Source organism: Leptinotarsa decemlineata, unplaced genomic scaffold (genome assembly GCF_025532065.1).
Source record: "Leptinotarsa decemlineata unplaced genomic scaffold, Ldec_3_MD MMD2_tig00001719_RagTag_RagTag, whole genome shotgun sequence".
In the NCBI taxonomy this organism is placed as follows: domain Eukaryota; kingdom Metazoa; phylum Arthropoda; class Insecta; order Coleoptera; family Chrysomelidae; genus Leptinotarsa; species Leptinotarsa decemlineata.
In genome coordinates, this window is record NW_027412569.1 from 8,381,630 (window position 1) to 8,404,040 (window position 22,411).

General features: G+C 34.7%; 2 protein-coding genes across 2 annotated transcripts; both read right to left on the reverse strand.

Moving 5' to 3' along the window:
* Window positions 1-4,615: 4,615 nt before the first annotated feature.
* Window positions 4,616-9,049, reverse strand: LOC111510473 (B1 protein). The gene is made up of 2 exons (XM_023166398.2): window positions 8,908-9,049; window positions 4,616-5,029 (listed from the first exon to the last, which is right to left on the reverse strand). The coding sequence occupies exons 1-2, from the start codon at window positions 9,028-9,030 to the stop codon at window positions 4,661-4,663; spliced, it is 492 nt and encodes a 163-aa protein (XP_023022166.2). The 5' UTR covers window positions 9,031-9,049; the 3' UTR covers window positions 4,616-4,660.
* A 7,065-nt stretch (window positions 9,050-16,114) lies between these two features.
* On the reverse strand, window positions 16,115-21,234 carry LOC141482715 (B1 protein-like). Its single transcript, XM_074176404.1, has 2 exons — window positions 21,076-21,234; window positions 16,115-16,510 (listed from the first exon to the last, which is right to left on the reverse strand). The coding sequence occupies exons 1-2, from the start codon at window positions 21,124-21,126 to the stop codon at window positions 16,163-16,165; spliced, it is 399 nt and encodes a 132-aa protein (XP_074032505.1). The 5' UTR covers window positions 21,127-21,234; the 3' UTR covers window positions 16,115-16,162.
* Window positions 21,235-22,411: the final 1,177 nt, after the last annotated feature.

Below are 22,411 nucleotides of genomic sequence, written 5' to 3' on the forward strand. Positions count from 1 at the left end.
CCGAATTTCAGGTAATCACTAATGATTCTAACCGAAAATAATCTCTGGGAGAATCATTTTTACAGGGTGATTCTTTAAGAGGCTTACGGCCATTATGTACAAGGGAGAATCTTGGTCCGACCTGAAAATTGAGGCCCAAATTGACTTTTAAAAAATATGTGATTGGTTGAAATATAACAAACTAACATTAAATAGCAAAAAAACTTATTACTTACCATTCACAATTTACTCCAACCACTTACCTAATCTAGGACCTTCGGAAATAGACAAAGATACGGTGATAGTGGAAAAAATGAAACGAAATATCTGGGAATCATTATAGATAGGCACCTGAGATGGGATTTGCATTGAATTGAGAGGATTGCTAAGCAAGTTCATATATCTGGTCGATTATTTGAACATGAAAAACCTCAAAATATTGTATTTTTCACTGGTCCATTTTGAGTGTAATACAAAGATGGATATTAAGAATAATATTTAAAAAAACTATGAGGTATTCCTCGGATCTACTTTATTCCGGGTAAACTTCTTTCAAAGCTTGACTATATAACTTTTTTGATAATAAAGAATGTATCAGACCGCTATCGTGATCATTGTTGACGGCTATTTGCTTTATTATACTCAGTTCTTTATTGAAATTCGCTTCTGATAAGGCTACATTTGTCAGTTTGTGGATCATACTGTTGAAAGCTGCTACCTTATTCTGATATGGGTGAGTGGACGAATTATGAATGATGATACCTGTATGTGCCGGTTTAAGAATAATAACTTCTATAAATAAGAAACAAATTTCTCTCCAATCCATTGAGCATACAAATAATACAAGAACTAAGATGAATTATAAAAATGTCTCGTGCCGTGAAAAGAGTACTGGGCAACTTTCCGTAGAATTCTTGGCTCCGAAAATATTCAATTGACTACCAGATGAAATAAAAGTTATTAAAAACTATTTTTCTTTCAAGCGTCATGTGAAAATTTGGATAGACAGAACTGGTAGAACAATATTCAATGAAGTTATCAACCCGAAATTTTCGAAATAGCTTATGATTGCTTCTGCTGAATCGTCCCGATATTGACGCACCCACCCAATATAGACTTAGAAACATGGAATTGATACATTTACCCTAATTTGATGCATTTACCTTATTTGTGACCTTTCACTCGATATGAACTTCCCACCTAGATCATGTTACAAATTTACTTCTCTGTATTTATATATTTTTTTCCATGCATCACGCACAAGCATTTTTTGCTTCAGTGATTAGTATGTTTGTTTTCAAAAATTGTGTTAATCCATACACGTGTTGCAATTTGTGTTTTATCGAAAATGAACTTTATTATGTTTCTTTTCACCATAGTGTGCACTTGTCAGGCCCTATCCCCCGAAGCCCCGATACATTCGGGAGGGCGCGCCAGCATTATCAACCAATAACCACTCCCCACACCGTGGGGTAAGTGATCATTGGGTTCAAGAATCATGTGTGCCCTGAGCAAGCGTAGTGAGCAGAGAATGACAGCCTACTGCATCTGTCCGGCTAAGATTTCTGCCTTAGTGCGGCAAGCCGGTATGATTTTAGGATTCGAGAGTAGAGAGGGCATCATTCCACCAAGGGCTCGAATAATCAGAACAACCATCTTGACAGAGTGGTCTGGATAGAGTCTGCGGAGTTCGAAGAGAAACTCTCGATATTTTAAACGTTTTTCCTCCTCTTTTCGAACGATATTCGTCCCGCCAGGAGCTGAAAACTCCACGACAAATATCGTTTTGCTCTGGTGGTCGAGAAGGACCACATCAGGATTATTAGCTTGTATAAGCCTGAGGGTGGGAAACGAATAGTTCCAATAAATTCGGCACTTCTCGTTCCCCACAACGGATTCAATATCCCCCGGAGCGTAGGTCAACACCGGTGTCTCATCAATACCGTAAGAGTGCCGTAGATCGTAATAAAGCACTCTTAGGGCCGCGTTATGTCGATGGATATAGACCGAGACCGCATATGCTGGACATGCTGATAGCAAATGCATTAGGGTCTCGGACGCCTCGCGGCAGGCCTTGCAGCTTGTGTCAGGAACCTCTTAACCCATCACGCGACTGCGGTAGACTAAGGTGTTGAAGATACCATTCTGGCAAGCCATGATGAACCCCTCAGTTTCCGACCTGAAAAAAGCGAACGTCAGGCGCTTTGATAAGCCAAGGTCTCCACTGTTAATGAAGAAGACCCCATGCATTGGCTTATTACTTGTGTTTCCACAGAAGTGAGGTGGTCTCTGCGGCTTTGATCTGAGCAGAGAAGGGGATCCGAAATACTGATGACTCTTCAGGCCATATCCAGTACCATTCTGTCATGTAGACACTCCAAACTCAAAAGTCCATAGCCTCCCTGTTGTCGGGGGAAGTACAACCGTGGAACGGACTATTTGGGATGCAAACTCCTATAGAGATGCATCATTTTTCGGGTCTTTACGTTGATGCAGCTCCTCCCAAGTCCACTTCAGTACTCCAAACGAGTAGAGAAAGATTGGAACGGCAAGCATATTTGTTGCAGCAACTTTGTTCTTTCCCGACAGTTCCGATGACCAGATCTGACACTTTTTGATACTTGCCGCGGAGAGAGTTCTTCACTGCTGTTACTTCCTGTGAATGGCGTTATTCTACCCCGAGGTAAGTATACGTCTCTACGTATTATTATTATTATTATTATGAGGCTTATTGCTCAGAAAGCAACGATCTGAGGCAGCGAAAACAACAAAACTAGAGGAGACATTAAAGGTGATATTACTCAATATTACTTTTCTCATTGTTGAAAAAATATAATTGTACTGAACATGACATAGTCCTTCAAATGTTCTTTGTCCTTGTGAGTCCTTGGCAATCACAAACGAGATTGGTTCAATTCTGGTTGACTGTCATTAATGTCAAACGTTCTGCCTTGAATTTCACCTGTTTGTGAATGACTCATTTCATATTAATATTTTGAAATCTTTGATCGTTTAGGAACTGTCATTATTTCATTTTTTTTAAATACAAACCCCAGTTTCTTTTGTTTTGAAAAGATTCATCAAGGAATCCAGGGGGCATTTCCAAATAACTAGCAAATCGAATCTCCACCGAAAAAAATTCGTAGCCACTTGAGGAGATGATAAATATGTCTCATTATATCAGAAATAGAAAATTTTAAGGATTCAAACTTATTCAGAGATGAAAAATTCCGCTTAAATCCTACTTCTTTGGGAAAATGTTCAGATCAACCAGAGAAAGTTATTCAAAAACAAGAATCCAGACGCTAAATGATTTGTCCAGAGTAAAAACATATTTTAGTTAGTCACCAACAGCCACTTCGGTCCTGTTTATCGACTGAATATAGTTTCCTGATCTGCTGTGGCGGATCATTATTCATTCAGATATAATAAAGAAATGAAATACGTTCACCTCATGCAGATGCAAATGAATTTTTTCGACTCTATCGAAAGATTGAAGATGGCGATAAACAGCATCTGTAAAAATTGGATCAAGTGGATCGACTATAGTTTCTATTATATATTTCAAGCAGAAAAAAAGGCATGGGTCGTATTGGGTGGCTTGTTTTTTGATCATAAGGTTTGTATTATGTGTTGAATTTTTTATTTTATCTATTTCATAAACGAATTAACTTCCAAAAAAATGATTAGATAATGACGCATGTTTATGTTTTTTCAATGTTCACACTGCAAAAATTAGGCTCAAAAATTCATTTGTTTATAACAAATTCTCTATCAAATGAACAAATGAAGAATCAATATGAAAAATATATTCTTTCAGAATACAATAGAGAAGTGAAAATAATTATATTTCAGAAAAATAGGAAGAAATAAATATTTAATCATTGAATAATATTTCATAACGGAACAATTCGTCTATTATAAATCATCGCCCTCAGTAATAATCATGAACATGGAAAATTTTAAAGAAATATGTAGTTTCAATCGATTAGAAAAGCAGAACCAATCGAGACATCGAAAAATAATTCAATTCTTCATTATTTCAGTCTTTCAACATTTCTGTTCATGATTGAGTGGCAAATTGGAGGAGCCTTCAAAGAATGTTCCAAAAAGAAAGATAATTCCAGGTTTCAATTTTTGAAATTATCGAAATACTTATTTAAACCTCCTTTGATAGTAAAATATCATTAATCTATACTTATGAAAACGAAACTCACTTAAAATTCATTAATCTCTGTTTCTCCACACCGGTAAGTCCTAGGAAGCTAAATTTTTATATATAGGTGCTACTTAGGTCTTAGATGCGCACTAAGAAAAGATTCATTCCAACTGGGGCGCCCCCGTGGGGGGTAAAAAAGGATCGTTCACATATGAAAATTACCTTTTCATGTAGTAGTGTATGTCCGCACCGTAAATGTTCTTCATGTCTTTAAGGTTATGTGACTGACTCTATAACCAGGATGGTTTTTATTAAAAACCTGTTCATTTGTCGGGAGAGTTGGGTAAACTAATACTGGATCAATATAAAACAATTCCAGATTGTTTCATCCCATCAAGACTTCCTCAGTATATATTGAAGTTTATCACAATTAATAATGTTACCGGTATACGAAACGGGTCAACATAAACGTGTTCAAAAGTCTGCTAATTAATTTAATGGCATTTTCAATGAGATGACAACCTAAAAGAGAGTAGTTTTACGGTTATTAAAATACAACGTGTAACATTTCAAAGCATAGAATGCGGTTTCGCGTGGATTGCTTTGCTGCACTCCACACAGGCTGAACAACCTCTCAGCCTCAGCCTGTCCAATTTCATTCACAGTTTTTTCCAGGAAGACTTCCTTCTGCAGTTCCCCGGATTTGTTGATGAGGCCAGTCAATTTAGCAATACAGAATAGCATGGATTTCAGTGCTTCCTCATCATCATCATCGTCATCGTCAAAATCGCCTTGTATGGCTTTGGTGAACAAGTCTAAGGAGAAATCGGTTTCATCTGCGCATTCCACCCGGACTTGCTTCAGATTTGCTTCTTGTTGAGGATTCTGAGCCTGGAAGAGAAAGAGACGTCTTGAAAGGGAAATCAATCCGTAGGACTTGGGAAAAACATGCCTCTCATTTTTACTATAATAAAGTATCAGTATAAAATACTAATGAAGCCCCTATTCTCCTTACATCATGCAAAGCCGGGCTTTACTAAGCTTGAGCTTAGCTTAATTGTTGAATCACGGAAATGAATGAAATTTTTTGGATAAACGAAAAGAAGAAAAACTGTAATTCAAAATCAACATTGGGCTATTCAAGAAGAAAAAATTATGGATTCATTGTGTTCAAGTAATGAGGAAATCAAGTATACACACAAGTCCCAACCAACACTACCAAAACGTGAAATACTCAATTTCAGAAATTTTCCAGCTCGTTCTAATTGTTTTTTCTTATGTCCAGTAACCGAGGAGGCTGGTCTAGATGCCATAAAACGCCAAGTGTTTAGACGCTAATGAACTCAATAGTGAAATTATCAAGGAAACTTCCAGTATACTGTTGTACCCATTTACTGAATTGATAAATCGAATATTTTTAACTGGGATCTTCCCAAATACATTTTCTAAAAGGTTATTCCGTTATTCAAAAAGGGAGACCTATCTCTTTCAGAAAATTTTCATCTAAATGACTGTCTCACTTGAAAATCAACCTGATTATATTTTAATGAGTGAACAATGGTATTAATTATTCTTCAAGTTGAGAAGAATTGGAAAATTCTTCAAATAGAAAAGCAATTAAATTGACAAGGGAAAACAATGAGTCATAATGTTGACTGACTGCAGTTGCAAATTTCTAATTATGAGTAATGTATGGACTCTGTACTGTCACAAATTAATTATACGAATCATAATAATTGCACATGTATTGGTTATGATGAATACATAATTTAATGAAAGTTGGTAATATTGAAATGGAAAAAAAATTGACATTATTGAAATAGAACATACAAAAATATTTTTGTGTAGTTTCAGTTTGAACCCTAGTTCATTTCAAAGGAGTGGCAATACCTTAAAAAAACCCTGTCCTGTCTAAGTTTATGAATCCTTCAAGATCTCATCTTACTTTTTCTTGTGGTCAATATATGTAAATGAAATATGTGTATCTTTGATTCATTTCTCATATTTTGAAGATTTTCAGCAAATAAGTTCTAATAAAACAGGATAAACCGAAAAAAATTTGGTTATTTGTGACAAGGGTTCCAGATGATATTGAGGAAGAAAACATTAAAAACTTCATTGAAACAAATGTAAAGCCAGAACAGGACCCGAGTCTACAAGAAGTCGAAGTTAAAAAGCTATCAACATTCAATACAAGACGCAACAATCAATCGTTCATGGTTGGTGCAGATCCTCTTTCGAAAGAAAAACTCTATGATCCGTGTTTCTGGCCGAGATATATAGGATTTGAACGTTATGACTTCAGAAGGGGCAGACATTTCCTTAGCAATGAAGAAGTGGTGGTAGCAGAAAAAAGGCCATTGTCTTTTTTAGATTGGAAAACAAAATAGTGGACACAAAATACTATATCCTTCTCTCAAACATTAGTGGACTAACACAATATAAAATTGACAAACTAATATCGGACTATTGCAATATGGACCTGAAATTTATTTGCATAACTGAGACCTGGTTGACAAACAGCAGCATTTTGAGTTTTAACTTTCCTTGGCTATCGGTCGATAGCCAAGCGGTTCGGCATGGGTGCTTTGTTCACTCACTCGAATTGACTGCCGTGTTGGTCGGTGGTTCAAGCCCTAGTCTGAACGATCGATCTTCACTTGCTATCGTCCAACCCCTGTTAGGAATCACACGTTAAAAGGTAAGACCTCGTTAATCCTTAGCTCGCACAAGTTTCGACTTCTTTCTTTCCCAAAAATTAATCACTCCTAAAAATATAACCCCTTCAATTCAAAGAAAAGAGCCATTCACCTCATTGGAGAAGCGAACATCACTTGCAACCTGTAATAGGGGAGCCCAGTCCAGTCCAGTCTGTAATAGGGGAGCCCAAGCGGGGATTTCGGGATTTACTAAAGCGCGGCAGATTAATATACAGGGGGATACTTACCCGGTTAAGTACCTCTACCAAATATGAGCCCCATATATAGGGCCGATCAGATTAGTGAAAAAAAAATGATCATCAGAAATTCTCGAGCGCGTCAGATTAAGGTAGGGTGAGTTAATTACCTGCTAAAACGTGTATATTCCAGTAATCTGACAATTTGAGAGTGACGTAAAGAAAGGGGAGGGCAGCAAAGTTGTAACACTCGACATTCTCGAGTGTAGCAAATTTTTTTTTCATTTTGAAGGAAATAATTCAAGGATAACGAAAAATATATAATCTGACGATTTCCGCAAACCGAAATAACAAAAATTCGTCGATAAAGTTTAATGCTTGCAGCTGTGTGATACCTATAATTTCCTCTTCGAGTTTCTATTCCTCTATTCTCTAGTCACTTTTTCTCTATCTATTGCTCTCTCACTCCGTCCCCACTATAAATTCTGTTGCCATGACGCCATAACAGCTGATTACAGAGACTCGTTCGTGATGAAGATGGAGATGATGATTAATTAATCAAATAATTGATGGATGTAGCCGTTACTACGTGGTAGAAAATCATAATGAAGAAAAGAGAAAATAAACTTTCAATGTTTTTATAGGACGAAACTGCTGTAACGTTAGTTACAAATAAAAGTGGTAAAAAACATAGAAAGTTTCATTTCGCTTTTCTTCATCAATTAATCAATTGATTATAAAAAATTAAATTTTTTGGAGCATTTTTTTAAAATTATTTTCTTATAAATACAAGTATTCTATTTAAAAAACATATACTCATTTATTTGCATGCTATTTCCTGAGCTTTTCAATTAATTGAGTTCAATGAATTGAAAAAAATTTTTAAAAAATATTGTTTTTGTCAGATTAAGCGAATCCCTCTAGATAATCGTCAGATTATGAGACAGCACGGCTGAAACATAAAGATGAACCATATATATCTCAATCTGACGCGCTTGAGTATTTCAAAATGGCAATTTTTTTGGACATTAGAACATCAAAGAAAGGTTGGAGATTTGTCTCTCTTCTGTAGATACTTTCACGGAAAGTGCTCAAATGACTTGGCAGATTTGATTCCACAAAGAACGGCACATATTAGAAATACGCGACGGACTGTGGCAGCTTATCGTTTTGAGGTTCAACTCACTACACCCCAAACTTCACTGTTCAAGAACTTTTTCCGTTGAAGAATGGCGTTTATGTGGAATAAACTTCTTGAGAACATGTTTCCAATCAGATTTAATCTTCAGCGATTAAAATTCAATGCCAAGGCACCGCTCTTATAGCGCTTCATAGGTTTTCCTGCATGCTTGTGTTTTGTCCTTGGAAAAAAAACGGTGACGAAGGAAATATTAGATAATTTGACATCTGTCGAAGAAGTGAAGAAATGAATAATCAAAAAGCAATAACTACCAATATTTTAGAATTTTTTTTTGTCCATTTTTGGAGACGAGACAGATTTTGGCCTCCGAAACGTTAAGATAAGTATTGTATTATTTCTTAGCAATTTTTTTGATAAGCAAAATTGTTAAATATGACAAGTTACTGATAAATAGAAGATTTTTATTTGTGAAAAATACTTTGATTTTACGTAATAACTCACCGGGGTAAACTAAAATGTTTGCCCTTCTACACTTGTATAAAGTTCTCCACTATAATTTTTATATTTTTTTTATAGGTTTCTTTGACAAAAAATGTTTGATTGTTGAAAAGCAATATTCTTAATAAACAAGAAAAATAAAATCAGTAAATATTTTATATTCAGTGGGATCATGTCGAGACATTTTTCTGAACAGTACAAACATTGCTCAAACAATGATATAAAAAGTGTTACCTCTGCAATGCCAATAGCTACGACAATGAGAACTGCTGTAATAACCTTCATGGTTTTTTTTTTGTTGAGGGAAATACTAAACTCACAGAAGTGGACAGTTAATGAAGTGTAAGCCAAGTTCATGGTTGATACTCTATATATACAAAAACTACCGCCGACTTCAATTTTCGCCCTACCACTGGTCCATATCTTGCTTTGTAAATGACGATAATAATTTTTGTATGGGGTTAGCAACAACAACGTGTTGATCAGTCGAAATTTCAATCAAGCACTTATCTGCAGCTATAAGTATGATATTATAGTTTAACATTCTCAAGTAGGTTTATGGCCTGATTCGTAGTATGTACAAAATACGTAGTAAAGCAATTTCAACCTATACCTTCTGAGAAATTTTGAGTTACTAGGCACTAAGAACAAATTGAATTATATCAATATAAATATTCTTCGAAAGGTTAGCAAAGTGTAGGTACACATTTTTTTTTTTCTTTCAAATTAGATCTTTATAGAAATTAAAAGTTATAACTATCTAGGAGAGAGACATACACGTACAAGGAAATGAATATTTCGAAATTTATTTCGAATTTATTCAAATATGCTATCAAAAAGCATATATTAGAACATTCTATTGCATATTCTGAAAATATAATGGAATGATGTACCAATAACTTATCACTTAGTGCAGGAGGTGACCTCCTGTTTACTTTCTTTCCAAACTTCACCCAATTTTATTGTTAATTCAATTTTAATTTACTGTCACTCTTACGTTCTGAATAGACAAAGAAAATGAATGATTTGTTTGATTTATGTAAATATGTACCATAAAATGATATTCCAACTATGAGAGGAGAAGAACAGCACAAATAGGCATTCTGATGCCTGTTTGTAGTGGTTTTGACAAATATTTATGACTTAATTATCAATAATAATAATAATCATCATAATGATATCGTTTATTATACATAAAAATACATTTATACATAAAAAGAAGAGGGTTAGCCAAAGGGTATCTTCCACCTCTCCCAAAAATTATATAGTTACTGTAAGAAAATGATTATAAAAATACTTATTTACTATGATAACAATGATAGAGAAGAGAAAAAATAATAGATCATATATATGTTGTCCAACAACGCATTTAGTCAAGCTAGCATAGAGATACGTAACATATGGAAACCTCTTATCAAGCGAAAAACGACCAACTCCCGCCAAACGGTCACCTCCCGCTAAAACCAATGAAGCGGAAAGAGGAAAGAGAGGATAGGTGACAACTGAAAGCACCCGAATGAACTATAAATAGTCAGATCTCGGAGAAATAAGTCCAGTTATCACCCGAAGAAAATCTCCACAACGAATTGCCTTTCTTAGACGTATTGGTGCTGAGGACCGACACTGAATGGGAAACATCTGTATGTCGAAAATCCACTCACACAGGACAGTATCTGAACCTGAAATCCAACCACCATCAATCGACTAAGAGAAAAATCATCAAGACTCTACTAGACCGTTCTTTCGAGCTCTGTAATACAAAGGAAGGTCTCGATAAAGAAATAGGCATCATCAAAAATGACCTTCAACGGAATGGTTACTCCAGAGTGGTGGTAGAACAGGCCTCAGCTAGAAGACAGCAAAAGCTCCACAAGGAAAAGAAACCGCCACAACCAGTACTTGTACTTCCCTACATCGGAGGACTATCGGAAAGGATAAGAAGGATTAGGTCCAAGTATAACATCAGGACCTGCTTCAGATCTGGGAACACTATCCGTAGCAGCCTCACAAAAACCAGGCCACCAAACGCGGACTGCAATTCCAAGAATTGCATTTACCGGATACCCTGCGAGTGCGGAGAATCATACATCGGTGAAACTAAGAGGACATTGAAAGTTCGCATTGCTGAGCACAAGAAACACACACCGCGAGGAGAAACCAGCAAATCCGGAATAGCAGAGCACGTTTGGACTCATCAACATAACATCACGTGGAACACTGGTTCAGCTAGCGTTCAGCAGCTAGTCAAGCTAGCGTAGAGATACGTAACATATGGAAACCTCTCATCAAGCGAACACTGACCAACTCCCGCCAACCGGTCATCTCCCGCTAAAACCAATGAAGCGGAAAGAGGGGATAGGTGAAAGGTGAAAGCACCCGAATGACCTATATATAGTCAGATCTCGGAGGAATAAGTCAAGTTATCACATGAAGACGATTGTGGATACTAACAATCGAAACGTCGTGACGTAACTTGGTTTGGAATCTTTTAATTTTTATTTTTATTTTTCATTTTTGTTAATATTTTTTAATTTTCAGCTTTTATTAATATTTCAATTTTTTATTTTCTGGTTGTAGCTTGTATGTTATTTCCTTGTAATTTCAGTTTTTTGTTTTAAAAAATTGTTATTTTCGGTTAATCGTTTTATTTTTTCCAGGGATTTCAAATCAAGTCATATTATATTAGACAATGGAAGTCCGAACTGATGAAATAGATCATATAGTTGCTAACAACTCTCAATGTTCTTAATGTTCAACAACTCTCAATGTTCCTAAAATACTTCACTTCTTGTACTGCAAAAATTGAAATAAATTTGATTTGATATGAATTATTATTTATTCAACATGGCAATGAAATCGCAAATTCATTTCATAATGAGTTGTCTCATTAATAGATTCAAAATCGTGTCTCTTTACCTTTCACGGAAACTTAATAATTTCAGATTTTTTGCTGATAAAAGATATGACCTGATCTTTGACGTTTGCACATGTTTCGAACATTATTCAGTATATAAATAGTCATTATATTTTTTATGATAGTAGTTATGGAAAATAAGCACGTTTCACAAATTTTACATCAGAATCGATAACACAAAAGTTACACGAACTGCCGAAAATGTATCAATTTTCATCAATTTCACATACTTTAGTCAACCTTGAGTTTGTAGCAAATATCGAGCCCGTCTAAAAACCAATGTTGAATAAAGATGGGTAATTATTCAATAATTTTCGAGGTAAAGAAGGTTTGAGATATGAGATGAAACTTGAAAGATTTCCATTCCGTAAACAATGTGAAAGGAAATTTGACGTGTAGATTTCCCCGTGTCTGTATAGATTCTTGTTCGTCCCAGTATTTTCACTCAAATCACAATGAAACACTTAAATTCATTCATTATTACTGCGAAATTATCACTTTGAGTTCAACAGATTCTACTTAACAATCAAAATGCTTTCATAAAAATTGTTGACGACATAAGTAGGCTGTATCGTTATCCGCCATAACTCTTCTTCGATTGTGTTTTCATATTTATATAATCATATCGAATCTTATATACTTTGATACTTTCTGTTGGTTCATTTCACAATTCTGACAAACTATTGTATTAGAATTGAAGGGGTTATATTTTCAGGAATGAATAATTTTTGGGAAAGAAAGTTTTTGGCTTTCTATTGTATTAGGTTGTTTCAAAAGTTTTCCCTGTTTTTATGAGTCTAATTTAAACTGTAATATCTCAGTGAATACCTACTAGCTCTGTTATGCCAGCAACGCAAAGTACGGAAATCGCATTTAGAAAATGCCAAAATTAGGTACATTTTAGGTGCTTTTTAGGTACCAAAATCAAAAATTAGGTGCTCTGTAACTTACACCGCAACACAATACTAGCAACGGAATGAAAATAATAATAAAATGATGAATGTTAAGGGAACACTATTAGGTGCTAATTAGGTGCTAAACTGTGAGGATCGTAAAATTTTCTAATTAATAAACAAAAGCTTTCTTTTTTGCTAAACAACAGATCTAAGAATCAGGTTTCCCAAAAACGAGGACGAATGCTCTATCAGGTATAAACTAAGCGTGGTAATAAAGTGCTAATTAGGTGCTTGCAAGAAATTAAGATGAAAACGACCGCAAATAAGCAAAAAAAATTCAAGATACCTGATTTGAGAAAAAAATTTACAATATGCAATAAAGTCTTGAGATACTCGTAAACTAATACATTGACAATCGAAATAACGTGCTAATCAAGTGCTCACTAGATAAATAATAGTAAACCTAGATTCCATAATGCCTATGGAGCATTATGGAATCTAGGGGCCTATGGGGGCATTATGGAAAAACACTATGACTACGACTTTCAGTACGTTCCTCGATAAGTAAGGGTAAAGTAAAGTGCTAATTAGGTGCTCATTAGATATTTATAGTAAATCTAGATTCCATAATTCTTATGGGGCTTATGGACCCGATAACAACCATGGACCCGATAACCACCATTGAAAAAAATGTTTGAAATATGTTTTTTCCGTTAACCAGCTATCGCACCCCTACGAACGATAACCCTCAGAAATCAAAACTTGTGCGAACTAAGAACTAACGAGGTCTTACCTTTTAACGTGTGATTCCTAACACGAGTTGGACGATAGCAAATGAAAATTGAGCGTTCAGCCTGGGGCTTGAACCATCAACTCACACATCGGCCGATTGACTGAGTGAACAAAACATCCACGTCGAGCCGCCCTGCTACCGACCGGTCGGTGAGACCTCGTTAGTTCTTAGCTCGCACAAGTTTTGTTTTCTGAGTGTTATCGTTCGTAGGGGTGCGGTAGCTGGTTAACGGAAAAAACATATTTTAAACATTTTTTTAATGGTGGTTATCGGGTCCATGAGCCCCATATGACTTATGGAATCTAGATTTACTATAAATATCTAATGAGCACCTAATTAGCACTTTATTCTCATACCCTCACTTATCGAGGAACGTACTGTAAGAACTCAGTTCATCAGTCATAGTGGTTTTCCATAATGCCCCATAGGCATTATGGAATCTAGGTTTATTATTATTTATCTAGTGAGCACCTAATTAGCACTTCAATTTCTTGCCCTTATTCATTAAATAACGTATCTCGAATATTTTTTTTCGCTTATTCGCGGTCGTTTTCATCTTAATTTCTTGCAAGCACCTAATTAGCACTTCATCACCACGCTTAGTTTATACCTGATAGAGCATTCGTCCTTGTTTTCTAGAGACCTGATCTGTTGTTTAGCGAAATTGGAAGCTTTTGTTCATTAATTAGAAAATTTTACGATCCTCACCGTTTATCACTCACTTAGCATTATTTTATTATTATTTTCATTGTGTTGCTAGCATTATGTGATGCTAGCAACTTTGAGTATTGAGTTGCGGTGTAAGTTACAGAGCACCTAATTTTTGACTCCGGTACCTAAAAAGCACCTAAAAAGTACAAAATTCAGGCATTTTCTAAATGCGATTTCCGTACTTTGCGTTGCTGGCGTAACAGAGCTATACCTAATCAATCAATTCATTCTAAATAAGCACCGGTTGATGCTTTCACGGCCGAAGTTTTCAGTGTCACTATTTTTATTCTGGTCCGAAGGTCGTCGATTTTTTTAAAGGAATTCAAAAAATCGACAACTTTCAAACTCAATACATTCATAGGGTTAGTTGCTCTAATGGTATTGTTAAATAACGAAGATTTCGTTAAAATATTAATAGTTATTAATAAAACTTTGATGTGTTGTGGTATCACCATTTTAATTTTTTTCACAAAAAATAGTAATTTAGCTATGAAAACACGCAGCACGAGTCTGTAGGACGAGTAGTATTCGATTATTATTGCTAAAAAAAAATAATCTAGAGGTGATTTTGAATTGGGATGGAAGTAACCAGGTTCAATTCAATGCTACAAAAACCCAGGTATCGGTATTCCCCAAAAAGATAAATGTCCCCGAATCGGATATAATAATGTCAGTACAGATAATTCCGCTTTTTGCTTCGTTGGTGGTTAAAATAGACACCAATTTGTCTTGGCACAGTCATGGAATTGCATGGAAAACTGTACATACCTCAGCAACTTTTGATGCTTTATAAAGCTCAGATCAGACCCTCTTTGTAGTATAGTTCTCACGTGAATCGATCCTTCCGCACAGGCACCGCTCTTAGAGTCCCTTAAGGAATTTCCTGTAGTGGTTGTGTTCTGTCTTTAAAAAAAGTTGGGTTCATAGACTGTATTTTTATCTGAGACGATTTGTAGATCGAGTAATATAGATTATTTCCTGAAATATTCTCAGGTGGTTGCATCGATATGGGAAAATTCATTTTCAATAATGACACACAGATGTGACGCAATTTTATCGCTGATCATAAGAAGTGTTTTGAAAGAAATAATCACTTAAAATTTCCAATATCTGTAATATATAGCTTCCTTTGAAAACAATTGGAAGCCTGGCCAGGCTGGTTCCTTCATAAACTCTCACCCAAATAAATAAACAAATTGATGGCTGTAGCCGTTACTACGTGGTAGGAGATCTCAATGAAAAAAAGTGCACTCCTGTAGGCTACCTACAGTTCAACAAACAAATTTCATAAACAGGATTCGGGTTCACCAATGGGACCCCTTAGTCCACTTTTAGCAGACATAATCATGAATAGTTTGGAGACCACCATAGTAAATTACGACCTAGGTGAAACACATATTCATTTTTGGTATAGATATGTAGACGATATTCTCGCCTACAATTCAATGTTGCACAGAACATTCTCACAGCCTGTGTCTCCTAACAATCTCGCTAGAGAAATTGATATAATTACACAGATAGGTCATAATGATGGTTTCAAAGCAGATACTATCCAGAAGTTAGTCAGAAGCCGTAAACTCACTTACAGATTAATATACCCTCAGGTCAAACAACCAGAAATATATTTTGGAAAAAGAACAGAGATAATTGCGGGTTTCTTCAGAAAAAACAATGTGGAAGTGGCATTCAGACCATATGCCATATGATTTCCTTTTTAATGCCAAAGAAAAGGTGAACATTTTGGAGAAATCTGGAGTTTATAAGCTTAAGTGTCCGGAGTGTAATAGTGTCTATGTGGGACAATGTGGAAATTCACAAGCATAAACATTGCGGGTGCAACCCGTTAAATGATCAAACCGATTTAGTTTACTCACTGGTTTTCAAATTAGCATATCCGCATTGTAACTAGTAAACAAAATTCAGGTACTCAATCAAGCCAAGTACCTCTATTATTACCTACAGGGGTGCTATATAAGGGCTTATGTAATCAACCATTGTTAGTTTAATGTATAAGTTTGAAAATGTCATTATAGGACGAAACTGCAATAACGTTAGTTACAAATAAAAGTGGTGAAAAACATAAAAAGTTTCCAATTCCCTTTTCTTCAAATAAATAAACATCGGTGGTTTATCAACAAATCACTTTATTAAAGTACTGAAAGAAACAACTAGAAACTAAATCAATCTGACAGGGTTGGGCGCAGACTTTTCCCAGTAACATTTGGCGACATTGAACGTGGTATCAGGCCCGGCTGGCACTGCGCATGCGTCAACTAACTTCTTGGCAATTTCGTCTCCGGCAGCAGCTGCTGTCTCTTTCAGAAGGACTTCCTTTTGGATTTCTCCAGCTTCGTTGAGGAAACCAGACCTTTTGGCGATACAGGTGAAGTACTCTTTCAGTGTGGCGTTGTCAACAAAGTCACCTTTTCCAGCTTTTTCTACGAGCTCCTTGTCGACGGGAACTTGTTTGGCGCATTCAACGTGGTGCTGCTTCAGCTTTTCCTGCTGTTTTGTGTTTTGTGCCTGAAAAGAGACGTGAAGGTGAGTTTATTGGAGTATTTTAAATATTCCATTCGAAAAGCTATGGCTGTTTTAACCGTGGAGGTATTTCTCAAAGTTTGACCTATGTATGGTCAGAAATACCTACATATTTGTGAATTTTATTTTATTCACTTGTAGCGTACATTATCAAAAAAGAAATTACGTCAACTATCAACAACAATCATGAGTGCTTCCGACAGTACCATCGATGGCTACTGATAACCATCGATCTCTGGAAGCGAAACTGGTGATTTATGAAAACCATCAGGTAAGTCATGCAGCCAAGGCTGTCACAAAAATCCTTACTTTCCTTCATTGCCTAAATTCAAAGATTGAAAGGAATTCACATGTAATTTTCTTGGAAAAAGCAAAAAAATGATCGTTGGATTTATCAATGTTCCAAATTATATCAGAATTCTTTGTTATTAACAACAATCGGCTGGTATTTTGGGATGTACGTGGTGCAATATTCATCTTGAAAAGCAAAATGTCATCAACAGAGAATATTATATAGCGTCATTGGAGCGTTCCGAAATTGCAAAGAAACGACCGCATATGGCGAAGAAAATATTTTGTTTCATCAAAACAATGTACCGTGCCACAAATCAATGAAAACGATGGCAAAATTGCATGAAATGTGCTTCGAATTGCTCCCACGTCCACGGTATTCACCAGATTTGGCTCCAGATGAACATTTGAGAAGTGTAGAATAAAAGGATGGTGTCATGAATAATCTGGAGAACTTTGGGTGAGATCTGATCCAATGGAACTGAACAATGTTTGTTGTGAATACTTAGGATAGTTGAGGATCCGGTGTTTGCTAAGTTGACCAAAGACGTTTTATTATATTTGTTAGGAATGTAACATAGATCAGGTAACATTTGAAAAAATTGAGAGACGTTATGAAATATCGGGTGGCGGAAATTTAATTGCTGTGTCGGTGACAGTAAGAGATAGGATATTGGTTGAATTAGAAGAGAAATGTTGGAAAATTCAAACTATTTTGAGCTCAGATCGTTGATTAATTTTTTTTTGGATTTGGTATCTTCGTTATACAAAATTTAATATTTTTTGCTTAACTAGTTCAATGATCCAATAATTTTTCTTGAGACTAAATTTATTTCAGAATTTTTTATCTGGCAGTGTTTAAAAAAATCTGTTTAAAATCTGTTTTTCCGTTAATCAGCTGTCGCCCCCATACGAACGACAACTCTCAGAAGTTGAGAAACTTGTGCGAGCTAAGGACTAACGAGGTCTTACCTTTTAACGTGTGATTCCTAACACGGTTGCAGAATCATCCCAGCTTCAACCAGATAAATTCTCTCGAAAAAAATATCTAGTCGAGGCAGGAATCGAACCCACGGTCTTCCGATCGTGAGTCGGGCGCACTACCACCGCGGCCAATTCCACAACGTGTACAATATATGTATTTGAAATACTTTCAATCCACTTCTTTACCTCAAAATGAAATGACGTTTCCAACGTTACATTATATTTGTGTGAGAAAATAACGACAATTTTCAACCTTAGTTATTTTCATTAATATTCTTACAGTGCAGGGTCCAAACAGCTATGCTAATTAAATGCGTTTTTAATTACTATGAAACACTGGTTTTATAAATTAATTCAATTTATTCGTTATTCAAATTATTTTAAATTCAGCCTCCATCATTAAAGTATATGTTTTTAGGTTGTTAATTGCATTCATGTTTACTTCAACGGGGTAACCAACTAATTCTTACAGTTTTCATGTTTCAAATTGATTCATACAAAGTTTCGCAGATGTATGATATACATCGTGTTCTCGTGTTATTCGACATGAGTTAAACGTATCAGAAGTATTTTTTCTGAATTGATTGAAATTCATCTTTAGGGTTCTGTAACAATGAATTTTCATAAACATATTTCCAACAAAACTCATACGATAATTATCGTTTCAATTCTACAAGAAATAATGAGTCTTTAATTGAATTACTCACCGAAAAGTAGTTTCTTTGTGTTGATTATATTACTATTTTAAAAACCATCAGACATATTAGATACATATTGAAAAAAAATAAAAACCATTGCAACAGACAAACTTTCGAGACTAACATAAACCACCTGAAAAAAATGAATGGCTTTATCAGTGATTCTGATAAGGTGGTGTCTGTGTTTCAGTCAATGACAGAAAGAAAAAGAATGAAAAGAGGGTAAATTATTTAGGTATTTTTCTCATCAAATAGAAATATGCCATATTGAGGCCATCGAAATCTCTTCTAGGGTTAACACTATCGCATTTGAGGATATGTATCATTTCGCTCAAAAGTGTTTTCTATAAATATAGTTGATCATCTAGGATAATTGGATGATCAAAATGAAAAATGTGTCCATAAACTCGAGTTTTAAGATATCCACCGGTTTGACCAACATAGCATTTGTGACAGCTTTCACAGTTCAATGTGTACACTATATTGGATTGTATTTCTTGTTGTGTTTTTGTTTGTTGTTTCGAGAAGAAATGCTTTCCTACTGTATTTTCATTTGAAAAGGACACTTCAATTTGTTCGGTATTGAGTAGCATACCAAATTCGTCAGATGAATTTTCTACAAATGGAATTTTGTTATATTTGGGTTTCACCCCTGTATTTTGGGGAAAGGAACTTTTTTTTTTAATTATTTTGCTGGGAAAATAATTTTTTCACTAGATATTTCTCAATTAATTGAAGATTTTTGTTATGGAATTCAGAATTGGAAATGGCAATTGCTCTTTTACCAAATTCCTTATAATGTTGATTCAACTCTGAATGTTATGTTTGAAAAAATAATTCAAAAATCTTTCAGAAAGAGTTGGTTTATGATACTATTCTACCTTCAAAATTCGGTTTGCATCTTTGATTTTGTCAGTATCAAGAATGCTAACGAATTGTTTTCTTTCATTTCAAGTGTGAATTTCAATTTTGGATGAAAAGTATCTAATATTTCAGTTTGTTTATTTTTTTAAATGGGCGTAACAATATCGTCAACAAATTTTTTGAAAAAAGGCAATAAAAATGACAACTTTTTGTGCATATATTTTGTAGTTCTGCCTGTAATTGTATGTCACTCATTTGTGCAGACTTGATCACCTCATCAACCCCGTTTTGGAAAACAATATGAGACAAAACATCCAGCTTGATGTCAGCGAAAAGGACTTTTTATTCTAGTTTATATTTGGAAAGATCGGCGTTGCATGATCTTCATAACTTTGTGAAGAGTTCATTCTAAATTTAATTGCTTTCTTCCTTTCTTGGAAAGTTTATCAACTTTTTTTTATCAATTTGAGGAATTAGAAAACCAAAATCGGTTTTTTGCTGAAACTGATTCTTAAGAATATCCCCTTTCAATTAATACAAGATTCATTAAACATTAACCTCATCATTCGATGATTATCATAATGTGCTTGAATCACAGTCGGAATATATTCAAATTCTACACAGAAAAGGTGGAAAGGAGGAAAGAATGCAAATTGTATAGAAATTTATAAATAAAAACCCAAAAATTTTCCCAGAGACAGATCTCTCCTGAAAAATATTCCCCTTTCAATATTTGAATAATCTTAGGGCATTCCACAAATATAATATAAAAAAATCCCATCTAAGCTCAAGAATTCATAGAGATTCTATAATTTGCAGATATATTGACAGAGATACTGGTGAAAATATCTGCTAATAATTCTCAAAAGAATAGTTTCATATCTTTTCATGGTTGCTACATCTTGATATGCTTTAATAAATATATATAACTCTATATCAAACAGTACATGGAGTGAATGAAACATTAAGGATATTCAAATGCAAAACCCTTTTTTCATAAGGTGATAAATCTTGATCTTCAGAAATGAGAATAAAACGACAAATTATTCAAATCTTGATTCTCCATTCCAAAAATGTTTATAGTGTATCTACGGAAAACTCACCTCAGCTCAAAACTTTGTAGTGAACGATTCATCAAATTATCGATATGATGATTTTATATTTTTGACAGAGGAAATGAAAGAACTCCTCTCTGCCAGGGCATAGTTTCATATCTTTGAAGTTCCAAATTGTGACGGATTAATTAACTTGAATATACGCCAAAGCATAATGTGCGTATGCAAATAATAGCCTTCTTAATTGATTTTCAGTTCCAGACAAAATGTCAAGCTTCATTTCATCAATTGAGATGATTTATTTTCATTATCATCTGTTATGAAAACAAGGAAGTGAAAATCAAGCCTTATCATATCGTAATACATGTGACATACAACAAAAATTCAATGTTATATTTCAATTGGAAGTGGGGTGAAAGGAATTATTTCAGTTTCTTCGGTTATTGATCTCAAAATGAAAATTATTTTTCCAGTCTGGCAATTGATCATGTATTTTTCAGAAATGGCAACAGTCTTTTGGAATGTATCAATAGTAGTACTGTATTTAGTACTGTTCTTAAGTAAATACAAATAGTAATAGTAATACTTGAATTGAAAGAACTCTGAAAAAGCACCATTTCGGAGAATATTAACGAAACAAACATACAAATAACATTACCTGTGCAGAGCTAACAGCAACAGCAAATACCAAAGCCACCAGAAACTTCATTTTTTATTTGCAGGAACAATTATCACAATTACAAATGTAGACTCGATAGCGAAATGATTGCTGAGACCAACGTTTACAGTCAATTTATATGCTCGCCAGAACCAGCGGGCATCCCAAAGTCCTTCTTTCCACCCCACCACTGCTTGAAATCTGGTTCTTCTGATTAATTATAGTACAGGGTCAAGAACGACCTGATGTCACTGTTGTGATTCTCATTCAGTAGAAAAAATGGTTATTAAAACATGTTGAGTTTATATATTAAAATGGAAATATTTTTTTGGAGATCACTTTTAGAAAAAACTCCATGGCTTTCTACTTCTTCTTCAATTTTCAGGGCAAGGAACTTAGAAAGGAAGAAAAAAGTAAATACGTCAATAAAAAATCTTGACAAAGATTCTCAAATCAGACACAAACTGAATGAATGAAAATAGTTTTTACGGCAGTACCGCTTTTAATTAGGAACTTTGAATTACATACGAAATCACGCCTTATTCAGTTCATACTTCAAAATTCCTATTGATATTAGTGTTTTGAAAGGAACAACTTATATAGCTGTGAATTAAGGTGAATTTTACTCTTTTTCGAGTAAATAGCATATCGGTTTTTATCTTTCAGTATCAAATTTTCAATTTGGTATATCTCTGAAAACACTATACAACTCAGTTTATTATTTCCGACAGATGACACAGCAAAATATCATATTGAAAATATTTAGGCAGATTCCAAAGTAGAAAAATAATACTTTGATATCTCGAAGAATATGGTTCGCATAAAGATAACTACTCAAAATGAAAGTGACCTGCAACTATTTTCTAAAAAATCTTCATTATAGGTATATATTCTTGATGTACAACTTATTGAGGTTGATCTAGGTACATTGAAATTAAGTTTTTGCAGAATATGTGGGTCAATAATTAAATTATTAATGAGTTCAAAAAGAAAAATTCTGGAGTGACAATAACGACGGCAGATCAAGCTATTCATAGCATGTGTAGCTAACAAAGCATCCAATTAGTGGATAGATATTGTCTGATCTAGAGGCCGTTGAAGTGAAAAATCGTTTATCAAATATTGATATGAAAATGGACGATTTTTCAATGTGTATGTCATTACATTACATTTACTCACGTCTAAAGGAAGTTTATTACGAAAACACCATTGCTCAACATGTTTCAGATTGAGGGAGAGGTCTGTTCCGAGAAAAAGGTGAATGTTCAAATTTCGCGGGCTGTTTACATTCAATTAGTGATTTTTTTTTCATGTTGGTTCTCGTCTCGAATACACG

What these genes read in the sequence shown, in the direction of transcription:
- LOC141482715 (XM_074176404.1), bottom strand. Translation starts at nt 21,126, where the DNA reads ATGAAGTTTCTGGTGGCTTTGGTATTTGCTGTTGCTGTTAGCTCTGCA. An exon ending in TTGCTGTTAGCTCTGCACAG is followed by an intron (nt 16,511 to 21,075) that starts GTAATGTTATTT and finishes GTCTCTTTTCAG; the next exon opens with GCACAAAACACAAAACAGCA.
- LOC111510473 (XM_023166398.2), bottom strand. Translation starts at nt 9,030, where the DNA reads ATGAACTTGGCTTACACTTCATTAACTGTCCACTTCTGTGAGTTTAGT. An exon ending in TAGCTATTGGCATTGCAGAG is followed by an intron (nt 5,030 to 8,907) that starts GTAACACTTTTT and finishes TTTCTCTTCCAG; the next exon opens with GCTCAGAATCCTCAACAAGA.